We start from the raw sequence: 10594 nt of genomic DNA, 5'->3' as shown, positions 1-10594 counted from the left end.
CCTCTGCTCACTCCTTCATCCTCAACCGACTTCCCTCACTCCTTTTAAAATCCTCAATCTCACACAGACTCCATTATATCTTACTTGAAAATCTTCCCTCATACAAGCTGCTGAGTGGCTCAGTCAGTAGTCAGTAAAGGCATTCACCTCAAATTCAGACTGTCCCATGGCTGGCAGATTGCAGTCTGGCAGGGTACACTTAACCATGTCCTGCTGCTGGGTTTAAGTTGCTGTTTCTTTGAAGTACTGCTGCATTATTTCCTCCCAATGACACACCATGTGCCTACCATTTGTGTGATTCTTTTCCTCTTTTTGGAAATATAGCTCTCCTGTAGTACTGTGTGGACTGTACTGGATCCTCCCATTCCATATTATCCAGCAGCAAGAAAGTGCCCCCTGCAGGTGGCAATGGGATATGGTAAGAGACTGATGCCAGTGTGGCTGCAGATAGCTGTTTTGAGGAGCTGGCAGCTGCTCTGTCAGTCTGATCTCTGGTTGGTGTTGTGTTATTTTTGTCCATTATACACTATGTGGAGAGAGAGAAAACAACTACCCCCACCACAACCCACCCGTTTCAGCAAACAGCACCAGCTGTAGAGGCTCAATCCTGCCCCACTTATATTACATTACATTACATTACAGGCATTTGGCAGACGCTCTTATCCAGAGCGACGTACAACAAAGTGTATAACCATAACCAGGAACAAGTATGACGAAACCCCTAGAGAGAAGATATACCCCACCATCCCTGATGCCTATGTGAAAAACAGTCCATGCAAAAAGCACCTTCAGTTATCAAAGGAGCCATGGAGAAACAATGATAGAAATGCATTCAAAATTTAAACTTGTTTACTTTGATGCGCTTTTATTTATGCACAGTGGACTTTGGGGCCCATCCCCCATCTCTCAGCCAGTGAGATGCTGCAGATACGGAGTTGATCAGCAGCCAGGCAGTGCTGAGCCTGTGACCTCTGAACTTCCTGGGTCCTCCCACAGTCTCTCCCTGGTCTGTGCACTGAATCTGAATGAGAGGGAAGATTGCACTTGCTGCATAGGTACTTTAGAGCAATGGCTGCTCCATCGCCCCTAATGCCTTTTTGTGGAGGAAACATCTTGGCTTCCATTTTCACGGGCCAGCAGGGAGTTTACTAATTGTCTTCTCTGTAATGTTATAGCAGGTAGCCAGCACACATTATGCTCAGGCACTCCCCCCAGGTCTAAATGTGTGTATGTGTATGTGTATGTGTAAGTGTGTACAGTACAAATGGACTGGAGTGCATCACAACAAATAACATTATGAAAAAAAATCCATATTTGCTGATGACATGTTACTTTATTAGCAGAGTTGTGGAGCTGTGAGGTTATGAACTGCTTACAATGCAAAAATGCAAAATCTTTAACTTCAATTATCTCAAAATGTAAGCAAGTAAATTTAGAATGTGTGTGTATGAGAGGGAGAGAGAGGGTATTTACCTTGCAGGGCAGGTGAATCAGTTACATGCCTACAGCACAACTGCAGAATCTGACAGGTATGGGTGTAATGTGGCCCCCAGGCACAGGGCATCACTCAGCCTTTTCAGAGTGAGCAGAGCATGGCACATATTCCTTCACACACATTCCCAATGCCCATATCATAGCGCTTCTTTCATTCAGCTGATGCTCTGGCACACTTGTCCTGGGTAACCTACAAAGCTGCCATGGTGAGATGCATAAAGTACATGTCATAAGAATAATAGCACAGAACAGACAGCAATGGCTGTCAAATTCCCATTCAAAATATAATTCTGTGAAACCAGACTTTCAAATACAATGCTCTGCTAAAATAAAATCAAACAGAGAAAGTTAAAAAATAAACTATTTTATTTCCATGTGGTGAATAAATATGAAGATGGGTAAACCAGGTTAACCCACCGCCTTCCAGCTCATATTTGATTTTTCCAGCCAGCATGAACAATAAATCTTTAACAAATAAATTGATTATTAAAACCATTATACATTTTGCTACTGGCACGGGAATGTTGCACATCTCCTTGGATAAACTACGACTGTAATTTGGAGCTAATGTATTCACTTGTATAAAGCAAGCAATTCAGATATTCCTTTCTGCCTCCTGTACCATGTAGATGCAAAATACAAAATTCGGTCTATTGTTCTCTCATTGAAGCGTTACAGCGTCATCTTCTGGACATATCCTCAGCGTGAAGGAGCTTTACAAACTATTCAATATTGCCGTCGCAAACCGTTTCAGCGGACGTACTATTAACACAGAAGTAACACTGCATCGACACACGTAAGGATTAAATGATGTAAGTTAGACAGAGTTTTAATATCAGATCAGTTTGTTGGTGCAACACTTTGTTCTTTATCTCTCGGGCAGCGTCTGTCATGTAGGCAAACACTGAAAAATACAGAACCTTTATTGGATTAAAAATTGCCTGGTAATTTACTGAAAACCATTCCACCTTCAGTCATCTATGACTAACGTGAAGCCAAATATCAAATAGCCTACTTTCCGCAAACTTTTATCACATGTCGTTCTACAAATGTTCATTTATGTGGGTTTAATATTTTATAGAATAAGTGCTTAAAAATGAATTATGCAGACTGAAATTTACATCAAGTAGGCTAACCATACTTCTGATATACTTAAACCTCATTTATTTGCGTAACTAATTATTGCCACTAGATGGCACTGCAAGATTTTATATCAAAGCTGAAACGTCAAATTACGATCAATAATTTCATCCAGAACGTTCGTGGTTTTACTCTCGATTTACTCCAATCCTTTGTACAAGTAAACACAGCAGTTTACTTGATGTTTTATTAATTGCTGCAATTAGGCATTATATGTAAAACTTAAGCAACAGAAAAATATTTTAGATTTTATCTCTTTTTTGGCCTTTGATTTGACCTTTGCATGTCTACAACCACTTCTGATTTGACGTCTTTCCTGCCTGACCAGAAAAGGACCACGACACACGGCGTTCAGACAGGAGTCCGAATATTTGGGGGGGAAAAGTCCATGCACACTTTCCAAAGTATTCGTAGAGAAATAAATCCAACCGTTGCTAATCGAATTCTACTTCCAGAACATTGATGACGCCGCCATCCAGGTTACAGTGAGGGTTGACAAAAACTTAACGTTAGCCTCCTATAGTTTCAAACAGGGAGGAGGTGGGGAGTGGTGGCATAGTTAATGCCAAAATATCTTTGACATATAAACATGAAAAAGACCGACAAGAATAGGTAACTCATTCCATAACTGCTGTTTTCTTGCTTGCGCAGAGTCCTCAGTTGCTACAGACAGTTTGGGAGTTTGAAATGATGCGTGTTTTCCGTTGGTGTTGTAACTAAGGTGTAGCATTGCCGTGTTTACGGCCAACCTGGCAAAGTATCTTTCCTAATTTAGCGATACTGGACTCGATGTTTCGCTGAAAAGCTTTGGTAAGTCCTTTCAGTGTCTTTTCTGGTCTTTCTTTTTCTAAAGGTTGCTTTAGTTTTAAAGTGAAAACTAACGTTATAGCCGATGGTAGATTTTCACACGCGTAGGGCCTACTTACTTTGCTGAGAACGTATTGGGTATTGTTAGCTATACACAGGAACTGATTGCAATCCCACTTCACCTAGGCTAGGCTACAGCCATTTACTTTTGTTTTACAAAGCCCGCTTCTCTAGCTATTGTAGCCAATGCCATGCCGCCTAAAATTGAACTGAGTGTGATGTTTGTTAATAACCTTAGCGAAATAATGAGCTATTCTGGAATAATAATTAGCACAGTATAGCTACAGTACCTAGTTGTCTTTCTGGATGTTTTTGGGGAAATTTTTATTTTATTTTTTACATTTTTTAATGAAGCCCTTAAGTGGTTATTTTAAACCGTTAATTAATGACCTGGCATTCATTCAGAAGGTTAGTCAGCTATAGTTAATTAACCGCAAACATTCATTAACCCCTTACATGTGATCCCTGCTAAGTTATTCAAAATGTAGGCTACTTCATAATTATTATAATGATAATAATATACACCAAATGTTGTTTCACATGTAGATTAGATTACTGTAAAAAAAAAAAAAAAAAAAGTTGAATATAGGGACACAAGAACATTATGCCGCTGTCATTTATGCGCTTTCCAAAAATGGACCTAACGTGCCAGATGGCGTAATTATCAGGGCTAATTAAATAATTAAGGCCAGAAGTTGGCATGAAAACCAGAAACAGATATTGCCCTCTTCCCACTTTCGCTTTAAAATGTCAGATTTTGAAAGGGCTCCTTTTTTCTCAACCTACCTTGTTGAATGGATAGGTATGATTGACGTTACACCTTTTCAACCATGAGAGACGTGGGCATGGCATGTAGTAACTGTACCCAATCGCACTGACGAGTAGGCGGTTACTCGGAGGGTACTCCAGTTTTAGATGAGTGGAGGAACTTAGAGCAGAGGAGTACGGGGGAAGTTGCGGACGATATTTCGGTAGGTTTGATAATAAAGTAACGCGCTTCATCAAAAATGAACATACAAACGTATAAGCGTATTTTCCTCCAAAAATACATTGTTTCAAAGATATACTTGCCATCCAGTTTGTGATATAGATAGCAGAATGAAAGCACATCGTTTCAAGACAGGAAGTTGCTAATGGATGTTCATTTAGCATGTTAGATGTGATGTATCTTGCTAGCAGAAATTACCTAGCTAACGAGCTACTTTAGCTAGCTTAGTAGTTAGTTATAGAAGTAGTGTATAGCCGCCTAGAATAGCTAGTTCAGCTGTTTTCTGCTCTTTAATAGGTTTTCTTCGCTATGTAATTTGACATGCATATGTTTGACTTAATAATGACTGTCAGCCGTTTGTCAATTACCCAACCGTTGTAAATTGTTGTTTAGATAGTTTAGTAACTTGGTTAGCTAGCTAATATTTTGCTTTCTAAGAAATTTAGCCAGTCAACTTATGGTCGTTTACTTGCAGTTTGTTAGCTAAATTGGTAGTTTTTGAAATCTTTTTTCTTCTAAATAGAGGCTATTGTTGCCAGCTGATGTTTTCTTTGTTTATGTTTAGCATGTTTACTGGTTAGTTGGATTTCCTTAGCTATTCGCTAGGTATCAGAGGGTGACTTTGGAAGATTGTAGTACCAGCTAGATTTTAATTTATATTTTAGGCATTTAGTTGGTGTTGTTGCTCAGTTAGCCTCACACAGTGTAACATTTCCACGGTCTGTACAACCAGTCCATAGAGCTGGGTATTTTCCGCCGGCAAAGTTAAGTAACGTTCTCAATGATGCAAATGCAGCGTTCCACTTGGGAACCGAAGTGCTACAATCGTTGAATTGCACGCCCAGTTCCTTAAACATTATAATGCACTGCCATTTAGCCTACTAGCTTGGTACTTGTTAACGTCTGTGTTACATTAACCAAATTTGCATTACATTAACCAATGGCGAAGGTAAAGTAACAACATCGCTATTTATGTGCTTCCAACAATTAGCTAGAGCGGAATTGACATACGTAATGATGTTATTGATGGCTGATGTTAATTAGTTACAAATATCAAAATAAATTCACCATTAAAATAAGTGTCCCCGAATATTTTGACTGCCTCTAATTTGTCCTTTATGTATACGGTTGAAGTTCACGCTGGGATGGGCTCTAAGCACACCCTGCGACCCTGACCAGGATAGCGGGTATTGATAATGAATGGATGGATGGACGGACAGCAGTAGCTAGCTAATCTGACGCAATTAACGTGTATCATAGCTGCAGTATTGCGGTATATGCATGAAACTGAACATTAATGGTTCTAATGGGCCAAAGCGAGCTGTTAATTAATTATACCAATTCTCCTGATCAATAAAAGTCTCCTTTGTCGCACAAGCTAGTATATGTCACTAACTGACCCCAAGTGCAGAATTTTTTAAGCTTATGCTGATGTATTTTATTTGCTAGTGTCCCATGAACAAACTTGTTAGTTGAAGGTGTGTTTCAGAGCCAAAATGTTAAATTCTTGCTCTGTAGTGCTATTTGTGTTTTGCCTCTATTAAAGTATTGTGTATTGAGGAGCACTGATGTGAGTTTGTGCACAGATAACCATGACCATGGTGCTGGAGAGTCTGCTAGGTGCTTGAATCTGACCCATAAGTGGGGTTCAGTAAATTGGCTTCATAATAAATGAACAAATAGTCCAGGATAGGAATCTGTGACCTGACGAAGCTGAGTTGGAGTTCATCGGCCTGAGGAGATGTGGCTATGTGGTGGCCTGTGGCTGTATCGCTGTTTGTATTTGGATTGGAGGAAGGTCCAATACATTCTGTTCTTGTTTGTCCAAATCCTCCATGTGGTGCATGCGAGCAAATAAATGGAGAAGACATTTAATTTGTGTTGGGTTGGAAAAAATACCCTGCTTGTGAGTCAGGGTGTCCTCCTGGTTCAATCTGACTCATTCAGTAATGACTGGCTGTGTGCTCGGAGTGAGACAGTGTCACAGCTTTGGGCCTTGGTAAAAGCAGAAGCCCTGCGTGTGGGACAGAGAGCGGGGGTGTGACTGTGCAGGGCTGTGTTTCCTGCAGGAGGGAGATGGCACAGGAGACCAAGCAGACGCAGGCGCCTGTGCTCTGTGCCAGCGGCTGTGGATTCTATGGAAACCCTCGGACCAACGGAATGTGTTCTGTGTGCTATAAAGACTGTTTGCAGAGACAGAACAACACTGCGAGGATCAATCCATCTGGTGAGGTTCAACCTGTACCTGTACATTACTGTTTGGCCTCTGTATGAAATCCTGTACATCTACAGGAAGACTCTGATTTGACTGCAGGATTGTATGCTTTCTGTCAAATAATCCTGTTTAAACACAGCAAAGATAGGCTTAGTGAACTGCTCAATGAGTTGAGTAAAATGTCTAATAATCAGAGCAAAAACAACTGACAAAACAACTGAGCTTTGGAGCCAATTGTAAAGCAAGACTGTTCTTCCTGTGCAAACTCAATCGGCACTGAACTTCAGTCTAACAGGTTGGTTTGGCTCTCTAACATCAGACAAACTAAGCTGGCATGAGTGACATTATTGAGTAGTAAAATCAAAGAACTATGAAACAGTTTTGACGAGCGTGCAGTCTAGAAAGGAGAAGGTTTAATAGTCCTTCCCTCAGATCTGAATCATCAGTTTGACATCATGCCATCAGGAAGAAGAGTAAGGCCCCCATCCTTTAAAACAGATTGAGCACTCAACAGCTTGGTGCCAACATCAACACCGCACACCTTCATTTAAATAAAATTGAATGTTTAGTGTTTTGGTTCTGTGTAATTTGTAATTGTAAAATGTAATTTATATATGGAGGTTCTTATCAGAATTTTCTAAATAGAGTTCAAAATTTTTCATTTTTAACAATAGTCATGTCATTTAGGAATCTCTAAATTAAATTTCTGTAATAATTTTATTTATTTGTGTATCATGTGAATGGTCATTTCTTATTTATTTTAACTTCACTTGAAGTTTTCCCAGGGAAAAATAAAGTTATTTTATTCGATTGTATGTGTTTGCTGTTTATGCAGAGTTGTCTGATGGTTGCAGCGTAGCTTTGGAGAGCAGTACTGTAGCGGTTTCATCAGCACAGTCTGCCACCACAGCGGAGCAGAGCAGGTACAGTACTGGTGGTGTGTTCTCACTGATGCGGTCTGCTGAGATGGCCCACTGCTGGCCGAAACTGCACAGAGAAACAGAATGCTGAACATGCTGCTTACTCACAGCCTGCTGAAACTGTTAGATTGAAGAGCTTTGTGTTTGTGGGTGTGTGGGCAGTGTGTGTGTTTGTGTCAATGGCCCTGTTTTCATATCCAGTCAGAGCACTGAAGATATCGCCTTGCAGAGAGACGGAACAGGACTGCAAACAGAACCCCCGGGTAATAAGTCCTCGCTTCCCTCTTCACACACTCACCTGTGCAGTACAGGAGATAATCTGACACAGACACCCACTACAAACGCACACAACCAAGGTTGTTTCCACAATTAATTTTTTAAAATAAAATTCTATCCTCATAATTTCATTTTTCCAAAATAACTGAATGCCTCGGTATCTTTTAGATAGACATCCCAGTTCAGTGCCCTGAGCTGTATGTGCCTTGTGGTGGCATCTCACAGATGCAGCCCTATCCATTTCTATGATCTCTTCAGCAGTATATGAGTATAATGGGATCTTAAGAACAGATGCTGTGTTATGCTGACAGTTGAAAGAAACGAGGGCTGACCATGCTTTATTTGTATAGAGGTATCTTGCTGCACTGCAGAGAGCAGAGTAGCTAGCGAGCGAGAACAGTGCACTGTGGGCCAGCCAGAGGTCGCAGGTAGCTCAGGGGCAGGGCAGGAGGGCGGAGGTCCCATGTCAGAGCTGAGCTGTAGGAGAGGAAAGAGGAAGCTGGAGGAGACTGATCCCCTGGGAGAAGAAGCAGGTGGTGAGTGCGGCTCTTAGCAAATGACTCGCGTCCGTGTCCAGACGCACACCTCACCTCCCCCTACGCAAACAAGCCTGGCGCCTCTGCCCACACAGGCATGTCTAAGTATTCAACTGACTGGCCAAATCATCCCCGTGAAATGGATGATATACTGTGGGTGCTGTACAGACAGGAGTAATGCTCCATTTAATTTCCCCTCCTACACCAGGGTTCTGTGCAGCTCAAGCCAAAGCTTATTTAAAATCTGTAAATACTGAAAATTGTGTACTTTGTTTAGGAGGAAATGAAGACAACAAAAGTGAAATGGTTAGTGTGTTCATATTGTGTTAAACTTGTGCTGTTCTTGTTAAATACCATAACTGCCTACCCCGACACCTTAACCCAGGGTAAGGGTTATAGTTTATATGATGAAATTTACATACTGAATGTGGATATAGCAGGGTATGTGTTGTAGTTAGGCCTGGGTGATGCTCTGTGCCTGATCGAGGCTAAGGGGCAGCTTGTGTTCTGAAAAGGAGATGCTTGTGATGCTCGTGTTCTGAATGGTGATGCTTGTGTTCTGAATGGTGATGCTTGTGTTCTGAAAGGCGATGCTTGTGTTCTGAAAGGTGATGCTTGTGTTCTGAAAGGTGATGCTCGTGTTCTGAATGGTGATGCTTGTGTTCTGAATGGTGATGCTTGTGTTCTGAAAGGTGATGCTTGTGTTCTGAAAGGTGATGCTTGTGTTCTGAAAGGTGATGCTCGTGTTCTGAAAGGTAATGCTCGTGTTCTGAAAGGTGATGCTTGTGTTCTGAAAGGTGATGCTTGTTGTCTTTTGTTAGGCTCGGCGCTGGATAACTCTGACCTCGCTTCTGAGCGCTCGCCTGACCAGCTCAAGCAGAAGAAGAGCCGCTGCTTTACCTGCCGCAAGAAAGTGGGCCTCACAGGTGCGTGTGCGCGCGTGTGTGCGCGTGCGTGTACGCCTATGCATGCGAGACATTTCTCAGCTCTAAGGTGCCGTGTAGCAGTCGCATACAATCATCATTGCCATAAATCAGATTGTGATCAGAAAGCAGTGCAGCTCAGACTGAGATGAGTTTGGGTGTACAGCATTCTCTCTTTCTCTGCAGGTTTCGACTGCCGGTGTGGAAACGTGTTTTGCGGCACCCACCGGTACTCGGACGTCCACAACTGCAGCTTCGACTACAAGGCGGAGGCCGCAGAGAAGATCAGGAAGGAGAACCCTGTTGTCGTCGGCGAAAAAATCCACAAAATCTGAAACTGCGGAGCAGCGCGTTTCTGGGCCGTTTCACCTTTTCCTTTATCTTTTTAAAGACAGTTCTGCTTGTTTTAGTTTTGGGGTGCGAGGAGCCCTGGAATCATGCCGCCCGCAGGAGGACCCCGTTAGAGAGTTCCAGAGCTTCTTGCGCGCCTACACGACTTCACTTCCTCCTCAGTGTTGCGCTTCGTGAAACCTCAACACTTTAGGGCTTATTGAGTTACTGCTCTAGCATTTTGATTGTAATTACACAGGGATTCGGAAGCAGGACTATAAGACCAGCCTGGGTTCACAGCACAGTGCTCTCCATGTCTGGGGCAAAGAGCTTTTTATTTCATACTTGGTCTCACACGCTTGATCCTTCTCACAGTTCTGTGCCGTTAGGGAGTGTATGATCTCATGCTGTGTGTGTGTGTGTGTGTGTGTGTGTGTGTGTGTGGGGGGGGGGGGGGGGGGGGTGAGGTCTGATAGTTATTTGTGCGTTCGATTGTGTGTGATGCGTGTGTGCCCTCGAGTGATGTGCACATACTGTATGTGTGAGCTCGTTTTGGGTAATGGGTAACGTCTATGCACAACCAGTGAATGGCACAGATTAGTTGAGTGCACAAAGTGAAGTATGACCTTAAATTAATTGTGCTGTATTTATATTGGTTTATTCACTGTCTTAACTTTAATCTTGAATAAAATATAAACTCATTTTACATTTTGTGAAAGGTCATGATCAAGTAATGTTCATACATGTTCATTGAACGGATTCTTTTCATGACAAACTGATACCTGTGAATATGCCTGTAACCACCTGTGTTCACATGGGTGAAACCGCTCCAGTAGTAGCTTGTTTAGATTCCAGGAATTCTTTGGTGTTTTGGTCATTTTAACTTTGCGGGATGGCCGTTTTAC

General features: G+C 42.0%; 1 protein-coding gene and 1 long non-coding RNA gene across 8 annotated transcripts; one reads left to right on the top strand and one right to left on the bottom strand.

Moving 5' to 3' along the window:
• Positions 1 to 834: 834 nt before the first annotated feature.
• Positions 835 to 4372, bottom strand: LOC118215745. Of its 2 annotated transcripts, none has more exons than XR_004762882.1 (3): positions 4288 to 4372; positions 1474 to 1692; positions 835 to 1021 (listed from the first exon to the last, which is right to left on the bottom strand). It is a non-coding gene; the product is annotated as an uncharacterized LOC118215745 (long non-coding RNA). The 2 variants fall into 2 exon arrangements; XR_004762883.1 differs by lacking the exon at positions 4288 to 4372 and adding an exon at positions 3561 to 3630.
• LOC118215744 (AN1-type zinc finger protein 6-like) lies at positions 2903 to 10395 on the top strand. 6 transcript variants are annotated; one of them, XM_035396713.1, is made up of 8 exons: positions 2907 to 3246; positions 3356 to 3444; positions 6559 to 6716; positions 7540 to 7627; positions 7826 to 7887; positions 8714 to 8742; positions 9258 to 9362; positions 9546 to 10395. In XM_035396713.1, the coding sequence occupies exons 3-8, from the start codon at positions 6566 to 6568 to the stop codon at positions 9885 to 9887; spliced, it is 777 nt and encodes a 258-aa protein (XP_035252604.1). In that variant the 5' UTR covers positions 2907 to 3246; positions 3356 to 3444; positions 6559 to 6565; the 3' UTR covers positions 9888 to 10395. The 6 variants fall into 6 exon arrangements, with proteins under 6 accessions (XP_035252602.1, XP_035252604.1, XP_035252606.1 ...); XM_035396711.1 differs by lacking the exon at positions 3356 to 3444 and having other exon boundaries at positions 2903 to 3246; XM_035396714.1 differs by lacking the exon at positions 2907 to 3246 and having other exon boundaries at positions 3266 to 3444.
• Positions 10396 to 10594: the final 199 nt, after the last annotated feature.

This window comes from Anguilla anguilla, chromosome 16 (genome assembly GCF_013347855.1).
Source record: "Anguilla anguilla isolate fAngAng1 chromosome 16, fAngAng1.pri, whole genome shotgun sequence".
Classification (NCBI taxonomy): Eukaryota; Metazoa; Chordata; class Actinopteri; order Anguilliformes; family Anguillidae; genus Anguilla; species Anguilla anguilla.
The sequence above is the reverse complement of the archived record's forward strand: the minus strand, read 5'-3'. Positions and strand labels throughout refer to the sequence as shown.